This window comes from Hyperoodon ampullatus (genome assembly GCF_949752795.1).
Source record: "Hyperoodon ampullatus genome assembly, chromosome: 8".
NCBI classification, from domain to species: Eukaryota; Metazoa; Chordata; class Mammalia; order Artiodactyla; family Ziphiidae; genus Hyperoodon; species Hyperoodon ampullatus.
In genome coordinates this window covers 77,021,485-77,049,166 of record NC_136921.1, presented here as the reverse complement: position 1 = coordinate 77,049,166, position 27,682 = coordinate 77,021,485, and the positions used below count along the sequence as shown (strand labels likewise).

The 27,682-nt window shown below is 38.1% G+C and overlaps 1 protein-coding gene across 4 annotated transcripts in view; it reads right to left on the bottom strand.

The window, feature by feature from the left end:
* The window catches only part of TANK (TRAF family member associated NFKB activator), a gene marked incomplete at both ends in the record, with an annotated part of 75,682 nt that extends 48,838 nt beyond the window's left edge, over nucleotides 1-26,844 (bottom strand). The window contains 2 exons of one of the 4 annotated variants that reach the window (XM_079710221.1): nucleotides 6,068-6,215; nucleotides 26,579-26,844. In XM_079710221.1, the coding sequence (XP_079566347.1) occupies nucleotides 6,068-6,215; nucleotides 26,579-26,844 (414 nt within the window). Of the gene's footprint in view, nucleotides 1-6,067; nucleotides 6,216-26,578 lie in introns of those variants that run through there. The other 3 variants (XM_079710224.1, XM_079710225.1, XM_079710222.1) reach the window with 3 other exon arrangements.
* Nucleotides 26,845-27,682: the final 838 nt, after the last annotated feature.

The following is a 27,682-nucleotide window of genomic DNA, read 5'->3' as shown; positions in this document are numbered from 1 at the left end:
ACTTGGCTTCAAGTTACTCTCTAGCACTCTTTCACTTCAACTTGGACATTCCTTAGCACTTCTTGTAAGTCAGGTCTAGGGGTAATGAACTCCTTCCACTTTTGTTTGTCTGGGAATATTTTAATTTCTCCCTCATTTCTGAAGGACAGTTTTGCCAGATATAAAATTCTTGGTTAATAGTTTTTTTCTTCAATACTTTAAATACATCATCCCATTGTCTTCTGGTCTGCAAGGTTTTTGCTGAGAAATCCACTGACAGCCTTATTGGGGCTCCCCTGTACATGATGAGTCACTTTCCTCCTGCTGCTTTCCAGATTCTACCTTTGTCTTTCAACAGTTTGATTATAATTTGTCTTGATGTAGGACTCTTGGATTTATCCTACATGAAGTGTGTTGAGCTTCCTGGATTTGTATATCCATGTTATTCCTTAAACTTGAGAAGTTTTATTATTTATTCAAATAATCTATTTCTTCAAAAGAATTTCTCTCTTCTCCTTCTCCCATGATGCATATATTGCTGCACTTGATAGTGTCCTATAAGTCCCTTAGGTTCTGTTAACTTTTCTTTCGTTTTTCTTTTTGTTCCTCAGGCTCCATTTTTTCAAATGACCTGTCTTTAAGTTCATTGATTCTTTCCTCTGCCTGTTCAAGGGTATTCCTGAACCCCTCTAGTAAAATTTTTATTTTGCTCATATTATTGCTCTCCCGATTTCCTTTAGTTCTTTGAGTCTGGCTTCCTTCAGCTCTTTGAGCATATTTACAACAGTTATTTTAAAGTCTTTGTCTGTTAAGTCTGATGCATGTGTTTCTTCAGGGGCTGTTTCTGGAAATTTATTTTGTTCTTTTGAAAGGGCTATGTTACTTCCCTGGTGGTCCAGTGGTTAAGTGGTTAAGAATGTGCATTTCAGGGCTTCCCTGGTGGTGCAGTTGTTGAGGGCCCGCCTGCCGATGCGGGGGACGCGGGTTCGTGCCCCGGTCCGGGAGGATCCCACGTGCCGCAGAGTGGCTGGGCCCATGAGCCATGGCCACTGAGCCTGTGCGTCCAGAGCCTGTGCTCCGCAACGGGAGAGGCCACAGCAGTGAGAGGCCCGTGTACCGCAAAAAAAAAAAAAAAAAAAAAAAAGAATGTTTATTTCAGCAAGCCTGGCATCTCACATTAAAATGGGAATAATTATGTTGTCTCTTGAGGATACAGATGCCTCTGTAACCCCCTCATATGAAGCTGTCTAGTATCATATCAAACCACAGGGGTTGGGTGATGGAGTTAGATGTGGGAGAACAAAAAGATAAGTATGATCTTGCTTCATTATTGCCACTTCTGGGCCATTACTCATTTAAACTTAAGCAAAAGACCATTCACAAGGCATTCAATTATACCAGTCTCTCCTCAAAACAGTTATCTTCCAAGATACTAGTCATTCCCTCACATTCAAGAATGTTTGCTCTTCCTTTCACAACAGTCTCTCTAAATGCTCCTAAACCTACCACCATTCTGGGAGAATTGCTCTAGTCTTAGAGTTTCTTGAATTCCTCAATCTCATTCCAGCTACCCACTTTTATGACTCATTATGAAGATAGAAGATCCTAAACATCAATATTTACTCATTGACAATAACCTATCCTTTGAACTCTCACATTCTTCTACTCCCTCTATATCTGTTCTCTCACTTCATGAACACTTCAGCCATAAACCTTTTTGTTCTTAGTCTGTTAGATTCCTCCTAGATTAGCTTCTTTCTGATTTTAGCTTATATTGCAAAGCACATAATTTCAATTGCTTTAGTATGCACTTTCTGGCCACCTAACCAGAAATTCTTCTACTCTTAACTCTACAATCTCTTAATCCTGGATTTGGCCACCCACTTGTTCTACTTCTATACCAAGAAACTTGCTGAAAAAATAACCAGCAAACATGGATTGACACCACCAAAAATTCATGGTAAAGGCTGGATGCAAAATTTTTCTTCTTTCTTTTCTTAACTGAAGCTTTCAAGTCTTTATTACCACTTTCAGAATATCCTAAAATCATTTCACTCAGTAGATGACCTTATCTTGTATTTAACAGGAAAAAAAATGGACTCTCATATGATAACCCTATTTTTTGTTTATTTGATTTTTTAAATTGAATAAATTTGACATGTAACATTTTGTAAGTTTATGGTGTACAGTGTGTTACTTTTTTTTTAGTGTGTTACTTTGATACATTTATATATTGTAATAGGATGGTTATAGTCATATTTATCACATTAAATAATTGTAGTACAATATTATTATCTATATTCGTCATACTGTGCATTGGATCTCTATGGCTTATTTACTACTTGTTACAAATTTAAACACCATCAGTCTTATCTGCCCCCTCCAATTCCTTGGTAACAACCATTCTACTCTCTGTTTTTTACAGGTTTGACTTTTTTTGGATTCCAGATATAAGTGATTCATGATAACCCTTTTAACTTCCTGCCACCTCCACCTCTTATCTGCAAACTTATTTTCATTTGCAGCTATTTCTCTCTCTTGTTCCCTCCAATTCTTAGAGGAATGGGTGTTTCTCCTCTTGTTCATAGTAAATTCCTTAACCTATTTCTGAATCTCTAGCGACCAACTGGTTTTCCTTATTTTCTTCCTCTTACCCTCCTGTCCTTCATATATTCTTTCACCCCATACATATAACTCAGAAATGTTATAAACATTCAAGGCTATGATGAAATCTGTTGTTCTATAACCTATGTCTATAATCTCCAATTCAGAACTCTACCTAGGCTTTTAGGTCCATATTTGCAACCATCCATTGGACGTTTTCACCTGCATGTCCCATAGGTAACCAAACCTAATAACTAAAATCTATACATCTTATTTCCCAATCCCTTAAATCTGAACCTTCTTCTCCATTCTTGGTTTCAGTTCATCAGCACCACGATTAATCCAGTCTTCTCTTCCAGATACATGGGTATCATCTTAGAATCTATGCCATCACCCTCAGAAGTGGCCTACATTCAGATGCCACCTGCTTTTCATTCTATCTCCTAAATAAAATCTTAGATTTCTTCCCAAATTTATTCCCAATGCTTAATTTAAGTCCTCATTTTGATCACTTGAAATGATTGCATTATTTCTTTTGTAAATTGAAGCATATGTACATATGTATTTAATATATGTATATTAACAGAAATATAATTATATATATATATATATATAAATATATAAATATATATATATATATATATAAATGCAACTTGATGCTTGCCACTTATTTTTATATTCCTGGATCTCAGACCATTGCTTACCATCAATGTATGTTTGTTGAGTGATTTCCAGACTATTCTCTATCCTATTTATCCTCTATCCCACTGTCAGGAAGACTCTTCTAAAGCATATATTAAATCCTTCAATAAATTTTGAATGAATAAGAATACAGTACAAACTACATAGTCATAATCATCGAGATAGGGCTCTAATCTACCTTCACAGCTTCTTTTCCTATACTGCCCTATAGTTCCTTTTGGAGCCATAGGATCACCTTATGGTACACAAAACATACCATACATTCCCTCACTTCCAAGATTTTATTATATACTATTCTCTCTCTGCTTGCAGGATCCGTCTTCCCTAATTTACCCAACTCCTCCTAATCTTAGCTAAAGGATTGGGCTCAAGTAGTGGGCTTATGACCTGATCCTTCCAGACTGAGACAGATGCCTCTTCTCTGTGCTCACATATTATCCTGCACAGATCTCTACTGTAGCACTTAGTATCCTATGGTAATAACTTGATCTTCCTTTTATACTTATTGAAAGTTCCTTAAGGACATAAACTATATTTTATTTCAGTATTCTCAGAACCTCATTAAGGACCCAGTACACAGCAGACACTCAATAATGTTTCTTAAATAAATCAGAATATTTAGAGTTTAACATATAAGAATATATAGTATGCATTTTTTCTTCCCCTGTTCTTGAGAAATGTAAAAAAATATTTCCCTTTCCCCTCTTTAAGATAATTGCTGCTGTGAGTGAAGGTTTCTTCCATGGCAGATAAGAGATTAAATTACAAAAGTTTTCAATTGCTTACCACTGGCCAGTGCAGAAAGAGGAGGAGACAGAGAAATTCCTGTGTCTGCCTTAACCCAAGAATATCTCAATACTCCTTTTCCCTAATTCTGTGTTTCCTAACTTTTCTAGGACAAGTACAGCATTGTTGAAGTTTCTTAATGAACCTAATGGGAAAGTAAGAAGAATAAAAGCTGGGAGTTTTTGTTTTGTTTTTTAAAAAGTGATTATGCCTTATACATGAACTAGAAAGGAAAAGAAATCCAAACTTCATTTCAATAATTGAGAAAGTACCTGTCATTATCCCATCTCTGTTTCTCTTATGCACCCCTAATGAAGACCTCTAGCCCATTAAGTTTACCTATATAACTGTGAGTATTCTTTTGTAAATCAAAAGGAGAATCACAAAGAATAATGATAATTTCTGAGGAATGCAGTGAAGTATGTATAACAGCTAGTTTTATAATAGATGTATCAAATGGAAAGGAGGAAGGGAATTGTGTAGTTCCTATATTTATGGAAGAAACTAAGAACCGCATGGCTAGCATACTTCTTAGACTTCAGAATTTCACAGGCTAGTAAATTTTTTTTTTAATTGAGGGAACCAACATAAGATCCTCCACTTTCAACTGCCTGTGCAGGAATAATTCAACATAGCAGGCCTTAGGCTGTTTATCTTCAGAAAGGCCTATTTGCAAGGCTGGGCCTTGACGGCATCTGGGAACTTGATTTTTGAAAACATTTAAGTGATGATTCTAAATGCTGTGCCAGCCTACTTAGACTGTACCATGATATTTATGGTAAATAACTACCTTCCTTCTGAGAATCTGAAATTTTGGTTGACAGAGGGTGCCTATGTAACCAGCCCTTAAAAAAAACCCAAGCTCTTGAGTCTCAAATGGAGTTCCCCATGCCAAAACACTGCAAGTGTGTTGAGTGAATTTTTGAAGCTGGAGAGAGGGTGCTCTGTGTGACCTCTCACAGGAGGGAAAGAGCATAGGAAGCCTGCACACAGATTCCTCTAGACTCTGCCTGATGTCTTTTTCCATTAGTGATCTGGCTGTCTATCTTTACAATGTCTCTGTAATAAATCTTAGCTCTGAGTATGACAGTATACTAAGTCCTGTGAGTCCTTCTAGAGAATCGCAGAATGTGTGTATGGTATTGGGGACCCCCAAAACACTAAGTAATGATATTAAACAAGCAAACAAAAAACTCTATGATCATCATTCAATGAATATATATGTTAATAAAATTTTGCTCTTTATTCTGACAGTACTGAAACATGGAAACAGTATCAGAATAAAGGACAGAATTTTAAACGGAATAAATTTAGCATTGTAAGAAGTTCATTACATTATTCTCATTTTTCTCATTTTGCTGTAGACCAGTGAAAACCTTATAATGGACCAATAACAGACATGTGCCTGGTAACTACTAGACCAAGTAATTTTTGCCTGGGTATACCTTTCTTCCAATTTACTTTCTTTTGAAACTGAAAGCACTAAACAGAAGTTTTATGTGTACAGGAGTAATTTTAAAAAGCTGAACATTCTGGTAAGTCACTAAAGATTTCACTGAAATAGTTGATTTTTAACTGTTACATTTAAAGAATGGAAGACTATTATAAATTAATAACAAATTTAGTTCCAGGATATTTTAAGATTTGTATAGTCCTCTCACCAGCCAAATAACCATGTAAAAAAAAAAACACAAAAAATAAAACTAGCTGAGACAGTAATACTTCTGACTTTTAGTTTGTCATTTTATTTAAAAATTATTTATGGAAGATAACATTCTTATCTTTCCTCAATACAATCACCTTAAAATGAATTCTTCCCACAGGTCACACAATGTTTTTAAAAAAGATAGCAAATAAAAATCTCAAATTTCATCCATTAATATATCACTGTGTTTTAGTTCTTCAAGGCACTTTCTAACAATATAATATTTTCCATTGCACAACACTCAAATTCCATTTACCAGGGTAAATAACTTTCCAAACCAAAACCACATACCTTTTGCTGTAGTTCTTTTACTGCTGAATCTCTATCCATGCATGCCTGTCGAAAGGCTTCATAAGCTTTATTGAGTTGCTCGCCAATGTTTTTATCCATTCCTCTCTGTCCTGTAGCATCACTATAAATGATGGAGTAAATGACAGGTCTGGAAAATAATTGAAAAATTTAGATAGTTATTAAGTTATATAAATCTCATTTAAAAAATGTACCTCAAAGACAGTTCTATATGGTTTATCATGAACATTATAGCACCAAGTACTATAAAGTTTTATAAAGGCAAAAAAGCCTCATTTAAAATCCTGATCAGAAATATTGTGAAACCTTAACTTCTACAATTTTTAAATATTCTTTACTAATGTTTAAGGAGCAATTAGGGTTCCAGTTCATAAAGATGCTACTTTGCAAATGGTATTCTATAAATGCAAGCTAAAAATGGAAAAATATAAAAGGCCATTTGTTATTCATCTTTATTACAGAAATGCACAACAGGATTAGCAATGTGAGAAGGGACTTCTTTTTACTAAATGGACAGTTATTCCCATTTACAAGGTAAATGCCTGCTACACTGAAATTAGAGCAAAATTAAGTAGATAAATGTTTGTGGATGGAGTTCACACTGTTGTTATCACAGAGCAATTAAAATGTGTGAAAATGCTCTTATTTTAGCACAAAATCTAGGGAGAGCTGCCGTTGGACTCTACATTAAAAAAGAAAAATCACATCCCATCAGTCCTACCCCTATGCTCTATTAGTTTGCCAACTTTTTTGCTATTTCTGAACTACAGGTGATTTACTCAGTGGAGGTAATTTACTTTTATCGTCTCAACTTGGATAACATCTCTAATGACATTCCCTGACTCTGAGCAGAGGGTCATCTAATGACTGATTCTTCCTGTCAAGCTGTGAAAACCACACCACAGAGCCTTTCTCTTAATCCTCTGAAAGCCAGAGTAGACAAAGTTCTCTATCAGTCATAGGGGATTTTGGGGGGTACCAAATTATTTCACTCCCTTATGATTAGAAATCCTTCATAACAGTCTCTAACCTTTTATAACACCTTTATTTTATCGTCGGGTATACATGCTTTAAAAAACTTTCAGTATTTTACATTAAGATGTTCATATAACATAAATTCACCATTCTAAAGTATACACTTCTGTGGTTTTCAATATATTCACAATGTTGTGTAACCATCACCAATATCTAATCACAGAACATTTTTATCACCTCAGAAAGAAACCCTGTACCTATTAGCAGTTAGTCCCAATTCACATCTCCCCTCTATCCCCTGACAACCACTAATCTACTTTCTGACTCTATGGATTTGCCTACTTTGGACATTTGGAGTCATAAAATACATGGCCTTTGTGTCTGGCTTTTTTCATGTAGCATAAAATTTCCAACCTTTATCCATGTTGTAGCATGTAACAGTACTTCATTGCTTTTTATGTCTGAATAGTATTTCATTTTATGAATATACTATAATTTGTTTATTCATTTCTCAGTTAATGGACATTTGGGTTGTTTCCACTTTTTGGTTATTTTGAATAAAGCTACAATTTGTGTATATATCTGTGTGAACATATGTTTTTAATCTCTTAGATATATGCCTGGGAGCAGAATTCCTGGGTCAGATGACAGTTATGTTTAACTTTTTGAGGAACTGCCACAAAAGTTCCAGACGTTTCCACAGAAGCTGTACCATTTTATATTTCCACTAGCAACATACAAGAGTTCCAATTTCTCCACATCTTCACCAATAATTGTTGTCCATTTTAAAATTATATGCTAGGATCCTAGTGGGTATGAAGTGATACTTGATGTTGAGCATCTTTACAGTGCTTATAGGTCATTTTAAAATTATATGCTAGGATCCTAGTGGGTATGAAGTGATACGTGATGTTGAGTATCTTTACAGTGCTTATTGGTCATTTGTATATCTTCTTTGGAGAAATGTCTAGTAAAGTCCTTTGCCCACTTTTCATATACACATACATATATATATATATATAATTTGTAATATTTTCTCCCATTCTATAGGTTATCTTTTCATTTCTTTGATAGTGCCCTTTGACAAAGTTTTTAGTTTGATGAAGTCCAGTTTATCTATTTTTTTTTGTTCTTGTGCTTTTCATATCATATCTAAGAAACCATTGCCTAACCCAAGATCACATGGATTTTTCACCTGCATTTCCTTTTAGAAATTTTATAATTTTAGCTTTTTTTTTTTTAAAATAAATTTATTTATTTATTTATGTATTTTTGGCTGTGTTGTGTCTTCGTTTCTGTGCGAGGGCTTTCTCTAGTTGCGGCAAGTGGGGGCCACTCTTCATCGCAGTGCGCGGGCCTCTCAATGTCGCGGCCTCTCTTGTTGCGGAGCACAGGCTCCAGACGCGTAGGCTCAGTAGTTGTGGCTCACGGGCCTAGTTGCTCCGCGGCATGTGGGATCTTCCCAGACCAGGGCTCGAACCCGTGTCCCCTGCATTGGCAGGCAGATTCTCAACCACTGAGCCACCAGGGAAGCCCTACAATTTTAGCTTTTACACTTAGATCTTTGATCCATATTGAGTTAATTTGTATAATATGGTATGAGGCAGGCCTCCAGATTCATTCCTCTGCATGTGGCTAGCCAGTTGTCCTGGTATCATTTGTTGAAAAGGCTATTCTTTTCCCACTGAATGCCCTTGGCAGCCTTGTTGAAAATCAGTTGACCATAAATCACAATGCCCTTTTAAATACCTAGGTAATATTTCAATCCCATCAGCCAGTCTTTCATTTTAAGATACTAAATACACTCCTAAGTTATTTTCTAAGCTTGATAAAAACAATTTCAAGGATTTTATTATGGGGATTACAGTGTCTTTACCTTGTGAAGCAATGAAAGAATGATATATTTTTTAGGCACTCCACTTGAAATTTGTTTTTACTGCTACCTCTGATAGATGGAAAAGATGAAATACTGTTAGGATAATTAACATTGCCAGGATCTCTGACATACCATAGACACTATGGAAACATGAGTAATTAGCATGAACACAAAGCATCACTTTGAGTATTTATTTAGATACTATTATCATTCAAAAAATTGATTTAGGGTGGCTTAAAAAACACACACAAGATTAAAAATAAGTATATAAGCAGGAAAAGAAAAATAAGGGTAGGTAGCTACAGGGACTATAGTATACTGTAATATGCTCATGCAGAAATTAGACGATTTAAGTAGCTAAGTGGCTAGGTTGTCTATCACTGTCTTAATAAGCTGCAGATGTCATAACAAATTGTCAATGTAAACCACACCTATATTTATCTGGGACAAACAAGAGGCTTGAATTGGGAACCCATCTCGTTTCTTGTTTTGTGCTATCACTGACTGACCCTGTGAGCTTAGTTCAGGGCCACTAAATCTTTTGGGACTCAAGTTTCTGTCTCTTCAAAACAAAAAAAGATGTCTGGATTCAATTTCTAAGGAACTTCTTTGTTCTATAGTTCTTGAGTCTGTGAATCTAAAAATGCATGTCCGTTTCATCAAGAAGGTGCATTCTTGCTTTAAAAAATGTAAATACAGTACTAAAAACAGCTGCATCATATGCAAGTAAATCATGTGCAGCCTTCATTTCAGTTCCTTGAATTAGATCACACAAATGTCACTAGGAAGAGTTACTGAGTAAATTCCACATGGAGGTATCCTATTTTTTGAAATAAGAATGTATGCTGGGAGATATGATTCAGGTCAATACAACTAAATAAATGATACATTTAATTCCTATCTCACAACCAAGAAGAAAATTGGGTGTTAGATCAGTGACACTGACCAGAGAAAAAGGAAAGAGTCTCTGGGACCCAGCTAATTAAATTGGACAGATTTCAAATATTAACACTCTGAACTTTAAAGCCACTTGTTCCTCTATTTTTTAAAGCATTTGTTAAGTGTAAAATTAATTTCACAATTTAAGAGGCAGTCACAATTCAATTACATTTTGGTATGCCTTCTGCAAAACTTGCCAGGCTCCAGGGAAATGGTTTTATTTACAATAAACATGCTCAAACTCAAATCAAATGGCCACTCTCATCCCCTAAACCCAGGAGGTCCAAGCTAGAGCCAGCTCTGCCTTGGAAACATTCTTCTAGTTATGGCTTCACTCTTTTAAATGTATTTTAAGGAAAGCCTTCCATGGTAATTTCTTTATTTCTGGGTTTGGTTTACTAGTTTCCTCATACCACACAAGGAAAAACTTAACTCACTGATGCCCGAGACAGTATATCTGGGTGGGCAGAATACAAAGCATCCCACCCCCAAGGTAATCCTGGCTTCAGGATAGTCCTGTCACACCTACCTCTATTCCTCTGACAGAAGTTCCTTTTTTCCTTTGGGTTGTTCCTGTAAGATGGAAAATGGAGGGTGACAAGTTCCTATTCTGCCTCCCAGGTCCAGCATGTGCTTGCACAGGAAGAAGTACTAAGAAAATCCCTGGGCATCAGGCTGCTTCCTCTTTCATTGATCCTTGGTTCATAATGAAACTGTTCTAGGATAGGAGAATCAGCCTGCATGAGGGCAATAATTTTATTTTCCCTTGGTAAAATTTCCCAGCTCCAACAAAGGTATGTCAACTACTAGGGCCAAACTTTGATTTCAATAAAATATATACCATTATGATTCAATTAAATTAGAAAAACTGAAGTACTTGTTTGCTTAATACATGTAAGGCACTATGTGGGATGCAGCAAGGGGCTTTAGGGATAGTGCCACCTTAATGTTGTGTTCCTTTTACAAAGTTTTTCACCAGCTCTTCATTTCCTGTTACTGGTATTCCAATCTGACTGATAAGGCTCAGAGGAGTTAAATGACCTGCATACAGCTACAAAGCTATAAGCAAGTGACTGGGACTAAATCTTTGAAACTCTTAGTTCAAGGATTATTTATTAAAGCCAGCTGCAAAGTATTCTCCTAAAATGCCATGATGGATGTTTCATTCCATAAAACAGTTACTGAGTGCCAACAAAAAACAAAGCCTGGGCTGGGCGCCACTGATGTAGTGAAAACAAAACAGACATGAAACCTACCCTGACGAAGGCACCATTAGCTGTAACTTAAAGAATATATATGAGTACCTGGAGATATTAAAGGCTAGAGTTTGGAAAGGAAAGTGCTCACTTCTATTTACAAGGTTTAGGAAAGGCTTTGAGAGGTAGATGGCATTTGACTTGGGTTTTGAATTATGGGTAGGAATGACCTCACCCATTCCTTTTATTTGACTGTCAAATAGCAGTCATCCTTTCTAAAACAGGTTCCTGACAGCTATAAAGATGTCTTTTTGTGCTAGATAATATCCATTCTTCACTAAAACAGCCCAGGATTACATACATTTCTTATGCATTGTTCAGTTTGAATTTCCAGATCAGGACAACTCTGAAAACCTGAGACAATTCTTAAGTATAACAATTATGGTTACTTATAGAAGTGATTAATTAGGCTAGTGCTTGTCCATGATGCTTGAAAAGAAGCAAGGGTAGTAATGAAATAAAGGACAAGTCCTATATCTGCTCTGGACCTCGATTTTCCTTGCTTTTAAAATGAAGGGGTTACAAGACAATCTCCTTCAACTTTATTATTAGACAGCATTTCTAAACAAATACAGAGTATAGAAGCTTTTACTTGGCAAATAGTGATTTATTTTTCCTCATAAATGATATCATAGATTTAAAAGTTACAAGCCAGTTGATATGGTAATTCGTTTAAAGATAGTGAGAAGTATGGAATAAAGTTATATGGGATGTCCTAGAAGAGATATGATACTGTGAAAATATGTGATATGAAAATACATGATGTACCACTGTGAAAATGAATGACTTTATTTATTTCATAACAATTATATAGTCCCTCCTAACACTTTACTAGGTAGAATGAAAAAAAAGTACAGGCTTTGAATTCAGATCTCAGATCTGCAGTTTTCTAGCCATTTACTTAGCTTCTCTGAGTATTAGTTTTCTTATACATAGTTTGTAGGATTATTGTGAAGATTGAGATCATATATGAAGCAATATCTGTTAACTGTTCCTCAATATCCATTCTCTCCTCTTCTAGTATTCCTGATTTTTAGCTGATGTGGTCATGTGACTGTCATTGGCAAGAAAGTGTAACTTCCAAGACAAGCTCTCTTCTTTTTCCCTTTCTCAGGTGGATGGAATATTGTGATTAGTCATCCGAAACACTGTGGTGAGGGCAACACTTCCAGGATGGTGGAACAAGGAGATGTGGAACAACAAGAATGAAGATGCCCAGGTCCTTGACACTGTGGAGCTGCCAGATCAGCTCTGGACATCTTATACTTTGAATTGTAATAGAGCTGCCAGATCAGCTCTGGACATCTTATACTTTGAATTGTAATACGTGAGAGAAATAAAATATCTGTCTTATTTGTTCAAGCCACTGTCTTTGGGGGTCTCTTAAGAGAGGAGCTGAGCTGTATCCTAACTGGTACAATATTCAAGATTGGTTCAGTGCCGAACACACAGTAGGTTCTCCTTTTTCCATGGGAAAGAGACAAAACTCATAGTCTTTGCCTTATAAGCTCTAATTAGAGCTTATAATTTAGTAAGGCAGAAACACATGGAAATGATTAACCATATTAGCAGGTCAATTATAAATGTGTAAAAATGTATAAGCGTATCTTGAGTATCTTGATAGGTATCTGGGAAACACAGGTAGAAGCATTTGTAGGAACTGACCCAAAGGCTCACTCAAGATTTGTACATTTCATTGTATTTAAGTTTTATCTCAAAAGAAGAAGAAAAGAAAGAACTGTTAAATAAAGAGTATAGGCAGGAAAAAGGCTCAATAGAAGGAACAATTAACATTAGAGGAACTGTGGAAGGCTTCACAGAGGATCTGACGCTTATACTGGGCCCTGAAATATGAGAAGGATTTCAACAAGTAGAGAATGAGAGGGGAAAGAACATTCACTCTGAAAGAGCAGAGGCTCTGAGAAATCACTAGTATAGTGCATTTAGGGACTGGTGGCGAGTATTGTATTTATGAAAGTAAGGTGTATGTACAGATAGGATGGAGAGGTCAGGGTGCTAAGTCAGGGTGCTAAGACAGGTGCAGAGTCAGGGCCACCATGTGTGACTGTGCGGCACTGAAAGAACCCTATGGGTACCATTCATGTAGACCATAATTGGAAAGAGTTACACCCTAGAGTTACAGAGTGCACTAACTACATAAACTATACACAGCAGATTAGATACGGCCAGATTGCAGTAGACCTTGAATGTCACTCTAAGCAATTTAGACTTTAACTTGCTAACATTAAGGAATAATGGAGGATTGTCAAGCAGGAGATGGATATGTTTTAGAAAGATTAACTGGATACCAGCAGGGAATATAAACTAATGAGGGAGACAAAGTGAGGATATCCATAAGAAACTACTGCTGTATTCTGGGTGAAAGATGAGGGCTTAAACTAGAGTAGGGAAAATGAAAGATGAATGGATTCAAGAGACACTTTAAAGGTAGAATCAACAGGATTTGTTGGCCAACTGGATCTGTACAACAGACAAGAAGGAAGCATTCAGGGCCCAGCAATTCTGAATCAGTTGGCCTGGGAAGGAGTCCTCTAATCTATATTTTAATAAGTAAAGTAATCAGGTTATTTCGTTAAAGATAGTTCACCAGCCATATTTTTCAAAAATTAGGCAAACAGTGATGCTAGTCAGCCACAGAGAAACAGGAAGAAATACTGAGGGGGAGAGGAGAGGATATTGAATTCAATTCTGAACAAAAGTGCTAACAGAAACATAATTAACAACAGTCAGGAAAAATGTACCAATTGAGTGATAATGAAATCTAAAGGAAGAAATGATGGCTAAGTATTCCTTCCCTCCTGCTTATATTCTTAAAGTTTTTAATGTCCTCTGATACTCGTTGACAGTCAACCAGGCCAAAATCTTTTTACCAAAAAAGAAGCAAACAAACAAAACCCTTACATTTTTTAAAAGAAAACAGTGGAGAGAGAAAGAAGCAATACTTGTTATTGTACCACTTTGTGTCACAAGATGCACACTTTTTTTCTCCCAAATATAAACCAAAAAAGAGGATAGGCCCACTGGACAATGTCAGAAGGAAAACTAGGATATGCATAAAATAGTAAGGCATTTTAGTATAAGTCTGTTACCTTATATGAAGAGATTATTAGCCAAACAGGTAGGAATGTTATCTAACGTTCTGTTCTGTTAACATTTATACGGTGTTAAATAACAAGAAAAATAACTTTCTGGTAGAGTGTTATTATTCTTAAGTCTCTCTCTTCTACTCTACCAAATTTATGATAATGAAATAGTATTATTAATGATCTTTCACAAGAGTAGAATGTTTGTACCTATCTTCTGGTTTTCATTTAAAAAGTATGAAAAATATTTTCAGTAATCTTAAAAAGGTCCCCCCAACCAGAAGAGATGACACAGGATGCACCAGATTCATAAAGGGCAAAGTTGTTTTTGAAAAAGAAGTAGTTAAAATCTCATGAGTTCACAGATTAGGGGCCCCTCCAGGATCTCTGAGTCATTTACTAAATCATAACCACTACGAAAGGACAGAGCTCTTCTATGAAAAGAGAATGAAACTTCGGGAGACAGAGGACCTTTTCACAAAAAGGCCTATTTTCTCTTAAATCGCAGTTGAAATTGCTGAGCAGTCATTTAGCCTTGAGAATATTACCAATGATAAATGGGAACAGGCAAAAGCCTACATAATTATAAGCTGTACTCTGTGCTCTTAATTACCAGCACAGAACTCTATGGCTCTTCATACCCCTGCTTTTAATTTCCCTGAGGACACCTAGAGGCTGCTGGGCAAATGTTTGCAAGTCACAACTTGTCTTATTAGAAGTAACTGAGAGAACTCCAGTGAGAAAATAAATAAGGTTTCAGAGATATCCACATCTCCATTCCTAGTCATTCCCAAGATGTTTAGGTTGTGACTTTAAATGTATAATATGATAAAAGGTTAAAACCAGATACAATATTTTTATACCATGCAACACACTTTCTTACTCCTATTGTTCAATACTCCTGAATACAGGACTAAAAATCCCTGGGTAGCCTGACAAACCAACTTCTCAAACCTGCCTCTGTGCCAAAATTACCCAAATCTCTACCCTTTTCAGGGCCACTCCAGTTTTCCTCAAATGTGAATATTCAGATCTAGTTAAGTCCCAACACTTGTTATGCTACCCTACTGTGGAGGAGCAAGAGTTTATTAAAAAATTTGATTCTCTGTTTCATTTCCTTTTGCATCTGGAAAAAATGAAAAGATGCTATAAAATAAAGATTCCAAATCTTATTTTTAACTGAGACCACATCTTGTGTAAAATGTGTTAATTTCTCTCTTAATACAAGTCAGAGAATCAAAATTAAAAAGCCTAGTCAACCAAAGATAAAATCAGAGTTGAAGTGCAGAAAACATGTCCAGTCTAGATATGCTTGTTGATGGGTGAGAGTGAATAAGCTGTAACCTTTCTGTGGACCTCAGTTCCCTCATCTGCCCCAGTTTAGAATGTCTGGGGTACAGCATGCTGTAGGACATGGGTTCCCAACCTGTCAGTACATTAGAATAATCCAGGGCAGTTTCAAAAAACAGATCAGCCATCCCTGTCCAAGACTTCTTGGATCATAATTTTTTTGGTGGAGGGGGGCCAGTGAGGGGAGGAAGAGGGAGAAGCAAGTGTGATAGATTTAGAATCACTGCCATAGGGGATCAAGTCATAACTGGAAAAGCACTGTACTCTGTAAAACACTACACAAATATGAACCAAGGCGGGAAAATAGGCTTTCATAAACTGTCCTTTTGTTCCACGGTGATCTGCTTTATGAACTGTTCCAAAAGAAGTGTATAGAATTGAGAAACAAAAATAGCAGTTGCTAAGGTAGATATTCTTAAAAAAAGAAAAAAAAAGGTATTTTGATACTTTGGCAGATGGTCCAGAGCAACAGCACTCTTTTTTTTTTTTTTTTTTTTGCGGTATGTGGGCCTCTCACTGTTGTGGCCTCTCCCGTTGCGGAGCACAGGCTCCGGACACGCAGGCTCAATGGCCATGGCTCATGGGCCAAGCCGCTCCGCGGCATGTGGGATCCTCCCAGACCGGGGCACGAACCCGTGTCCCCTGCATCGGCAGGCGGACTCTCAACCACTGCGCCACCAGGGAAGCCCGCAACAGCACTCTTGTTGATCTTGGTTCCATGAAATTTCCACAATTCATCAGTCTATGTGACAACTGTTTTCTCTATTAATGGAAGAGACACCATTAATGGCATTTGCACTGAAGTTCATGCTGAAAGAGAAATCTGAGTGTGACCAGAGCTCTTCTCCCACCAAGCAGTCCTTATAACTTGATTCTACCCCTACCAATACTCTAAATCATCTCAATTCTATTTAAATTCTCTAACTATCTACAGATAGTTTAGAAAGGGCATAGATCCCAGTGCCATGCCTTCAATCTGACTAGGCACACAGCTACAGTGTCATGCCTTCAATCTGAATAGGCACACAGCTATGAACCAGAAGGACAATCTTAGTCTTATAATTGAATGGGAAGCTTCCCAACAGTGGTGGTGGTTCCCTATTTCCTCCTGGGAAACATTAGGGACAGGGGTAGAGACTGACACCTGCTGAGGTAAAAACTGCTTGCTGCTTGACATAAACCACCTTATTTTAATGTTCCCTTTCCAGATAAGGAAACTGAGCTTCAAAAGGTTAAATACGTTGCCTGAGGTCAACGAATTAGAAAATGGAAGACCCAGATAAACCCGGGTCTCTTTGATGTGAAAGTCCAACATCCTAGCTCTTTTCACCCTTATTTAGTTTTTATTTTATTTTTAATCAAAGCATAACACACCTACATTTTAATGAGTAAAATAACTTTATAAGGTTTAAGAAAAACAGTAGTACCTTACTCTCCTCCCTTCCCATTTCCTGATTCACCTTGGCAACAATTTTCAGCTCTTTTGGTTGATTCCTCTTTTTTTAAAAAATAAATTTATTTTTATTTTATTTTTAATTTTTGGCTGCGTCAGCTCTTCGTTGCTGCACGTGGGCTTTCTCTAGTTGCAGCGAGCAGGGGCTACTCTTCGTTGCGGTGCACGGGCTTCTCATTGCAGTGGCTTCTCTTGTTGTGGAGCACGGGCTCTAGGCGTGTGGGCTTCAGTAGTTGTGGCACGTGGGCTCAGTAGTTGTGGCATGCGGGCTCTAGAGCGCAGGCTCAGTAGTTGTGGTGCACAGGCTTAGTTGCTCCGTGGCATGTGGGATCTTCCCTGACCAGGGCTCAAACCCATGTCCCCTGCATTGGGAGGCAGATTCTTAACCACTGCACCACCAGCGAAGTCCCTTTTGGTTGATTCTTTTTGGTATTATCTCTAAATAACATGCTAATATTGCCACTACTGATTTTTCAGTTTTACTTGTCTTCCCACTATGCAAAATAAGGATTCAGCTCTCTTTAAAATCTCCCCTCCCTTTATATCCTCCCCATTCTCCTCATATAGTTATATCCTATTTTTTGGTTAGATTTGCATTCTACTTTAACTTTCTTATGACTACGTAATGCTATTCACTGCTGAGCCATATAATATACTATGGCTCCTTTTCCTTTCCTGAAAAACATTTTTCCTGAAAAAACTTCTTGTTTGTTTTATTTCTTATTATCATTACTACAACTCCTCAATCCATTGAGACACTTCAATTATTCTATCAATTTCATCTACTTAGAAGAATCTCTCCTTGAGCTTTCTGACTTGCTCAAGTCTAGATTTGTTGATTTCTATGCCTAGAGGAAAGCCTTCATCTTGAGACCTTCTTTCAACTTGAATTTGATGATTCCCTTTATTCACCTCTCTCTCTAGCTGAATCCCTCATTTTCAGTATCCCGAATCTTCATCCTTCTTGTTTTACTCCCCAATTTGGTGGAGTAAACCCTCTAGTAGCTTCCTGATAAAGTGCCTGCAAAGTAAATTTTTTGAGACCCTGCATAACTGAAAATATCTTTACCCTCAGATTTAACTGATAGTTTGCCAGGTTATGAGTTCTAGGTTGGAAGTAATTTTTCCTCAGAATTTTGTAAGTTTTACTATGCTCCCTTTTGTTTTTGTTGAAGTCCAGAGCCATTATGATTTCTGATCTTGTACTTAACCCATGTGGAAGTTCATCCTTCAGTTCTTGCAAATTTTCTTGAATAACTTTTTGGGCAATTTCATTCCTTCTGTGTCCCTTTGTGAATCCTACTATCTGGATGTTAAATTTTCTGAAGTGGTACTCTAACTCCTCCCACCCTCCTTCTTCTTTATTTGTTTGTTTATTTATTTATTTTTAGCTGCATTGGGTCTTCGTTGCTGCGCGCAGGCTTTCTCTAGCTGTGGCGAGCAGGGGCTACTCTTTGTTGAGGTGCACGGACTTCTCATTGTGGTGGCTTCTCTTGTTGTGGAGCATGGGCTCTAGGTGCTCGGGCTTCAGTAGTTGTGGCTCGTGGGCTCTAGAGCACAGGCTCAGCAGTTGTGGCACATGGGCTTAGTTGCTCTGCGACATGTGGGATTTTCCTGGACCAGGGCTTGAACCAATGTCCCCTGCATTGGCAGGCAGATTCTTAAGCACTGTGCCACCAGGGAAGTACCCCTCCTTCTTTTTAAACAAACATTTCTTCCCTTATTTTATAGATAAAAATATCTTAAGCCTGTTGTCTTTGACAGCTAGCATTATGATACCAAATGATATCTAACCAATCCTGAATAAAAAGTAATAATCAAAGAAAGTAGTGGTGCTTTTAGAGCTCCATTGAGGCTGTAGGTGTATGAGCCAAACAATGTTCTACCACCAATTGCCCAGTTCAACCAGAGCAGTTCAACTGTGATTAGTTATATACATTGGGATTTCGAGTTTGAAAAGAATCACAGGCCTAAAGGTAGATATCCACCACCTCCACCCCTAAAATGACTTATAAATCTTTATCAAGTTTCCTTTTTGTGGACAAGTAGAGACAAGTGTGGGTGATTTAGTAAATAGAAAAAGGTCCTCTGCTGGGTTTCCCCCACTGCTGAGACTATTCTGCTTCTGGGTAAGTGTTCTACCAGGGTTCACGCTTGTGGTAAGAGGCCAGTTTAAATCTACAGAAGCTTCAGGATGGGGGAAGGATCACATAGAGTAACTATGACATCTTCCACTCTGCCCTAGAAAAGAAAGTCACCTGCTTTTTCCAACCCCTCGGGGTATGAATAATAATAAGAGTTCATATTCTATCTCAGAAAAGTTGCCATCTTAGCAAATGAAGAGGTGAATAAGTGAGATACATCCTGTCTTTTCTCTATCTTAGCTCTATGTTTGCCTCCTCACTCACAAAAAGCAACAGAAGCAAAAAGCAGAAAATAAGTCAATAATGTAGTATATACACATAAATAACATCCTCTGTCTTAGACGGTTAAGGTAAACCTTTAAAGACACTAAAAAGTATGTGTGTTTTCCTTGCTTGAAGAGAGGAAATGGAAGAGAACTGTCACTCCTGACATTTACTTACGATCATTTCCCACTTTTAAGAAAGTTCCATAACACAAGCAGCCAATTCCCCAAAATGACAGCTTGCATTTCTGTTCTCACTTTCCAGGTTGTAAACTTCGGTTATGGATATACCCATAGCACACTGCACTGCACTGTTACTGTGTTCCATTCAGGCAGCTAAAATAATAGAAACTTAAATATCATAGATCCAGCAGTGTCAGAATTTGGATTTTGTATTTTTTTCATAAGCTGGATTGCTAAATGCATCAGGATAAACAAGGTAAGACAATCCCCCTGATCAAACCAAAAGCTCCCCAGACCAGGTTCTCCACTTTGCTGGATGTTAAAACCTGGTGAAACTTTTTGTGCTATCTTCTAAGAGTTAAAAGAAGACTTTACAGCCAAAGACCACACCCATGAGTCTCAGCTTTGCCTCATTTCCTTTTTTATCTCCAGTAGGACCTCTCTCAAACTGTGTATCAAATTCTATGGGTTGAAGTGCAAAACTAAATAGTATTAACACCAAAAAGGAAATTAGGCATGTGATGTTCTACCCATCTGAGGTAAACATAAACACTGCATTGCTCAGTTAGCTTGCTCAGCCCATGTAAGGGGTATCCTCTCTTCTGAGTAGGGGCCATGTTAGAATCTAGAGATAGGGGAGGGGGAGTTATCAATTTAAAATGGCTATTTAATATTAAAAATCTGTTTGCATAAATCATACAAAGAAAGGCTCTACAGAATATTCTTGGATGGGGAAAACTGCAAGAGAAAGTTTATATTCAGTATGACGAGGTGTAAGAGAGGACTTTGTGGGAAGGAAGGGCACATATCTCCTAGGATTTGTGGTATTTTAATGTTTATAAAAAAGGAAATATGGATTTAAAAAGGTTGAAAAACATCAATATCAAGGGAAAGGCATTTCTAGTTTAGGGATAGCAAATATATAAAATCATGAAATTACATTAAAGTAAAAGCCACATATTTATTAACTATAAATATTAAAACCACTTAAATATCCCACAAGAACAGTTGATTTTCTTCAAGCAATTTAAAATAGTATATTATCTTGAAGGGACCTGAGTCCCTGATTTCTGCCCTTAGAGCAAGTCATTCTCCACAGCAAAATTACCTGAGTGCGTTTATTCTGCTGCTCAAGAGAACAATTCTCCATACCTCATTCTACTGCAAATATCTCAAGCATTCTTATAACTTCAACTGACTAAGCAACCATCAAAATGGAACTCATATTATTTTTTAGTCTACTCAATTTCCTCTAATTCCTTACAGGAATGACTTGAAAGACAGACTGTTTTCACTGTTAACGACCTATTTTCAATAGACCCTTCTTTTTCGCAAAGAAAAAGTATTGGTGGTAAGTGAAAGCTATTAAAGATCATTGGTGCTCAAACTGTCTACTCTCATAATTTAGTAATGGTAATTACCATCATAGAGAGTGTATCTCTGAAGGTAAAAGGAAGAAAACTCAGGTTACTGTCCAGGACATTTCCCCCATGAGACAAATAATTATCATTGTTATTTACTTCCTAAACTTTTTTCTTAAAAAAAAGTAAGTCTCTTAGGGAAGTTTCTCTTGCTTGTACAATACAACAATGTGAATACACGCAACACTACTTAAAAATGGCTAAGGTGGTAAATTTCACCACAATTTAAAAAAAAATGTTTTTATAGATGGGGATTGAAAACCTATAACATATGCATTACTAGGTCCCAAAGGCTTGTTTTCAGTTGCAAAGGCTCTGGAACCACTGCCTGTTCCAATCCTCCTCAACTTTTTTTTTTTTTTTTGCGGTACGCGGGCCTCTCACTGTTGTGGCCTCTCCCGTTGCGGAGCACAGGCTCCGGACGCGCAGGCTCAGCGGTCATGGCTCACGGGTCTAGCCGCTGCGCGGCATGTGGAATCTTCCCGGACCGAGCATGAACCCATGTCCCCTCCATCGGCAGGCGAACTCTCAACCACTGCGCCACCAGGGAAGCCCCTCCTCAACTTTTTTGAACAGCTGTCAAACACTGCATGTAGTTCAGAAGACTCTGTACACTAATTAGTCACCCACCCACAAGGGAGTTCAATACATATTCTCTCTTATCCTTTTTTGAAAATGATTCAAAATCTTGGTCCTGGACCAAAAAGAACTTTGGTTACCTATTCTTGGTAATAGTCTCCTCTTTCCCTCTACCCATGACTGAAAACCAAAGCGGCAAGCGTAAGAGATAGCATGGGAGGAATGGCAGCCACAACATAAATCCAATAGAAAATAGAAACTAGAATTTGGCTTGCCATAATTAAACACAACCAAGTTGAAATTGAACAGTTAATATTTATTCATGCTTAGAAAGGTGTTAGAAAACAAAAGGATAAATAGTAGGAAGAGCTAATCAGCTAAAGCATAAGAATACGGTTGGCCCTTGAATAACAAAGGTTTGAACTGCACAGGTCTACCTATCCACGGATATTTTCAAGAGTAAATACTATAGTACTATATGATTTGTGGTTGGTTGAATCCCTGGATGTGGAACTGCCAGTATGGTGGAAACACAGATATGGAGGAACCTTGGATACAGAAGGCTGACTGTAAAATATAGGCAGATTTTCAACTGAGCAGAGGATTGGCATGCCTAACCCCTGTGTTGTTCAAGGATCAACTGTAGTTAGAATATGAAGTTTTACATCAACAGGCTATCTATTTTTTACCATTTCCTTACAGATAATAGGTATGCTTTTAAAAAACATGCAAGTCTTTATTTATTTAGGGCACACCCCCCCAAATTATGCCAACAATTATCTGTTCCAGATTAATAGATGATAATTTAAGATACTCAAATATCCAAGCATTGACATAATGCCTGTATTCTTCTGTAAATAACATTTACGAGTGTCTTGAATTCTCCTCCACAGTTCACAGATGTACACTGCTAAACTGCATTATCTAAGGTAATAGTCTTGAAAGTAATCAAAAAGTATTTAAAATAATCATTTATAAAAGTTAATAACTCTACCAAAGATTACATAATACAATACTATTCACATATTAACAGTAAACCGTTAGCTGAGTAAAACGGTGGGCTTTGGTTAGATGGTTTGTATTCCTTAGAAGCCAGCCCTGTTCTTATGTGTGTGCACAGGCCATGTACATACCTAGACTGTGCTACTGATTTTCACTTCATATTAAATAAGTAAAAGCATGCTGAGCTTGCATATGTTCTCAACCACTCATTTTGAAACTCCCCTATGGGATTTGGCTAGAGTAGAATGTCAGCTTGGTTACTACCTCTAAAGCAAGAAATTTCCTGGCAAAATTGGGAAGCTGATGACAACAAAGTGAAACTCATGCTTTCTCAGTTGAGTTTCCCTCTTGGTTTCTTTCAGGGCATAGAAGAGCTTGCCCATGTAGAAGCAACACTCTTTCCTTCATAAACTGGAGTAGAGAAGAGAAAAAACAGTAAAACACTTTATTATCAGCCTCAGTCTACCTACAGCATTTTCCCAGAACAGGGGGGGAAAAAAAAGGTGGGGGACAAAAATAACCAGGATCAGTACAGCAGTTCTTCTTTCTTGACATTATTGGTGTTTCACACCCTTTCTTTTATAAGGATTTACTCTAAGGAGTTTTTGTTTGTTCGCCTTTTAAAGTTCTGGACCTTTTTGCTGAATATTATTGCTGTTTTTAAGAACAATGTACAGGGCTTCCCTGGTGGCGCAGTGGTTGAGGGTCCGCCTGCCGATGCAGGGGACACGGGTTCGTGCCCCGGTCCGGGAAGATCCCACATGCCGCGGAGCGGCTGGGCCCGTGAGCTATGGCCGCTGAGCCTGCGCATCTGGAGCCTGTGCTCCACAACGGGAGAGGCCATAACAGTGAGAGGCCAGCGTACCGCAAAAAAAAAAAAAAAAAAAAAAAAAGAACAATGTACAACTGACCCTTGAACAACATGGGTTTTAACTGCATGGATACACTTACAGGTGAATTTTTTTCCCACTAAATATATACTACAGTACTATACTATCTGCAGTTGGTTGAATCTGAGGATGCAGAACCTCGGACACGGAGGGCTGACTATAAATTACATGCAGATTTTCAACTGCTGGTAGGCTCGGCACCCCTAACCCCCAAGTGTTATTCAAGGGTCCACTGTACTTTCAGATGGGTTCATGAGTGAATTCTTTCAGACCTTCAAACAGAGAGCTCTTAAGCTGTATTTAAACAACCTCAGAGCAGAGAAAGAAGGAACTCTTCTCAATTCTTTTTAGAAAATCAGCATAGCCTTGATATCAAACTCTGCCAAAGATAACAGTAAAAAGATAACTACAGATGAAACTCAATTACTGATTTTAAATAAAAATGTGACCGAAAAGAAACCTATATGCTTAAATATTACACAATGACTAAGTGTAAGGTTGGTTCAAAAACTAGAAATCAAGGGTAAAAATGAACTTATTTACAAAACAGAAGTAGAGTCACAGATGTAGAAAGCAAACTTACGGTTACCAAGGGGGAAAGGGGGGAGGGATAAATTGGGAGATTGGGATTGACATATACACACGACTATATATAAAATAGATAACTAATAAGGACCTGCTGTATAGCACACGGAACTCTACTCAATACTCTGTAATGGCCCATGTGGGAAAAGAATCTAAAAAAAAAAGTGGATATATGTATATGTATAACTGATTCACTTTGCTGTACACCTGAAGGTAACATAACATTGTAAATCAACCATACTCCAATAAACATCAAAAACAAAACAAAACAACAACAACAAAAACCCTAAAAATCTACTAAAACAATTTTCCATTCTAATAGGTCAAGGAAGAAAAGCACGTGATAGGCCATGATAGATGCCAAAATGTCGTATGACAAAACTCAACTTCTACTCCTGATAAAAATGTTCAGTTAAGTAGTAATGAAAAGACATCTTGACAACAAGAAATATACAGACCAAATGAACATTCAACCTCTGTTAGTTAAAACTGCTCTCCAAGTGCTAGCCAATGCAAGCAGACCAAAAGAAAAAACAAAACCAAAAAAACCCAACTTTAGACACAATCCAAAATCCATCCCCTGCAAAAATCCTAGTAACTAGAAATATTAAAGACACTTCCTTGATAAATAAAATTATTTGAAATTTACTCTAAAATTCATATTTAATGATGACACAGTAAAAACATCCACAAACTAAGAAATATGATAAGGATGGCCTGAATCAATGTTATATACAACTGTTCTGGAGAAGCTAGAAATTTATTAAACCAAAGAAAGAAAGAAGTATAAAGAAGGAGATAAGATTATATTTAGATGACTCTTTTCCTAGAAAATTCAAGAGAAAAAATTTATTACAACTAATAAGTTTAGAAAGTTGGCCAGATATATAAATTATCTACATACCAGTCACAAAACATTAGTGGATGGCTAACCCCCCCCAAAAAAGTTATGTTTTAATGAAACATAAACAGTTTACTTTAAATTTTACCTGAGAAGAGAACGCAATCACCAAGGATATTTTGAAAAAGGCAAATGAAGAGGGACTTGCTTTATGAATTACTAAAAAGTGCCTAATCAAAGAGATTGGTATTTGTATAGGAAGAGGCAAATAGAACATAGCAACAGAAGAATCCAAAAAAAAAAAAAAAGGCTCATGTACAGGTGGAAATTTACTATATTAAGGTAGTATTTCTAGTCAGTTGGGAAAGAATTGATTTCAGCAAATGATTTCAGGAAAAATGGCTAAACCCTATCTTATACAATGTACAAAAATAATTTTCATATGTTTTAATGAGTAAAGCATACAAAACTATAAAAAGAATTAACAGACAATACAGGAAAATATTTTAATAATTTTTGAGTAAGGATAGCATTCTTATGCGATACAAAACCTGGGCATTTAAACCAGGACTGATAGTTCTTGAAAATATTTGCCATATAATTCACAGAGGATTAATATATCTGTATCCTAATGAAATACGGATAATTTTGTAGAACAAGGGCAAAATATATAGAAAGGCCATATCAAGAAATGGTTAACTACATATGGTACATCCAGGCAAAGGAATACCATGCTGACATTAAGAAAAAGTAGAGCTACATGTGGTAAGATTTCCACTATATATTTTTCATCTGAAAAACCAAATAGAACTGTATGCGTATATAATCTCATTTTCATAAGAAAGCGAAACAACATGTTTACGTACACATAAGAGAGATGTGGAAGGCGTTGGAGTACCTGTGGTTGGGGAGAGGGCTGTGAAGGAGTTACATTTTCTGCTTTATGCATGACTATCACTTTAGAGTTCTCCTCCCCTCCCTAATGAGAGGGGCAAAATAATTTTTCAGCAGAATACAGAGCTTGCTTCTCTGCTACCTCTCGTTTGAAATGTGTATTCCAACCGTGGTAGGGAAGCAGATCACGTTATTTTCCTTCACTTTCATGTCATTTCACTTCCTTTACTACCGTTTCTCTCTTAAGATATAACTTGTCAAAAGAATCTGTGAGATAAATGACACTTGACATAGCAAAGGCTGTTCTACTTCTGCTTGTTACAGCATAATAAGAGACACAAAGACTCTTTGGTTTGAGTGTCTTCCCCCTTCTTTCTTCACTTCGTGACAAGCACAGCTTGTGACACCCGTAACTAGTCGCTAGTCAGTTTACGCCGCGCTGGGGATTCCACCTTATCGCCCGGTTCCCACTGGGGGCAGGGTTTGCTTCTGCTCTTTCCGCCTCAGCCATCTATTCTCTCCGTGACCCTCGGGGAAGTTACCTAACTTCTCATTGACAAGGCTATGATGACACCCCACAGGAAAGCTGAGAGCGGAACTGTGCAATAATCTTGGGGAAAGAACAACAAAAAGAACCGACGAAGTTTTCGGAAGAGTAACAACGATAGTACTAGCTTCTGCAAGGCAGCCCGCGTCCTCAAAGGAGGCTGGGACCTCCAGGCGGGGTCCGCTGCTCACCCTGACATCGCAAGCCCTGCCTCCCCGGTGGCTAGCCAAGAAGTCAAGTCACCGAGAGCAGCCGACGCGGAGTCGGGCAGGATCCCTCGCCTGCTGCCGTCGCAGCGGGGGCCGTCGTTGCTGCGCTGACGTCGCGGGCCCGGAAAGCCCCTCCCGGGTCTGCTCGGGAATGGGGACCCAGGTGGTTTCTCTCGCACTAAGTCCCTCCCTACTCTGAGAACTGGTTGTCTCTGCAGCTCCTCGGCTTCTCTCCCTGCGGCGCCCATACGGCCAGCGTATCCCTCTTGCTCATACACACAAGTTCTCCGTCGCCGTGCCCGACGGCTTCGGACACACCAACTAGCTCACGAAGTTTCTTACTCACAGTTCAGGGCTTCCGCGCCGGTCTCTCACGCCTCGGGTCGCCGGCGCCCGGCGGAGGGACTCCAACCGGAAGTTGTTTTCCGTTCCAGTTCAGAGGGCAGCGCCTGCGCGCGGAGCATTAACCCTTCACCCTCCACCTCTCCAGGCCTGGCCTCTCCGGCCCCGCCCCTACCCGCTCCGCCCACTCTCGCCCTTGTCCCGCTCATCAAAGCCAAGCCCCGCTCATCCAAGCCCCGCTCATTCAAGCCCCGCCCAGCGCAGCCCCGCCCCTCCTCGCACGGAAAACCACAGCCACGGAAAGGCGTACAATGTCAAGTTTAAAGGTTACCTGAGTGTGTTGGCTAGCTTTTTGCCAAACAACAAATAACAGGGTCTAGCATCACCCAGCGTGTGAGCCGAGAATCACCTGAGAATTACGCAAGAATCACCTGAGAGGCTTGTTAAAGATGTAAATTCACCCCTAGAGATTCCCAGAGTTCAGAGCAACTGGGGTGAAGCCCAGGAACCCGAATTTTCAACATATCCCTATATGAATGTGATTAAGGTGATTAAGGTGATTAAGCTCCACACTCTGAGAAAAATTACACACACACACACACACCCATTTGTTTTTCCCCCAACTAGTAACACCTTTCATTAAAAGTACTTGCTAAAGTTGAATGATTGCTACATGCAAGTAGACGTTTAACATTTCCCATGACTTATGATTCCCCATTATTCCATTTCCTAGCCATGCTTGAA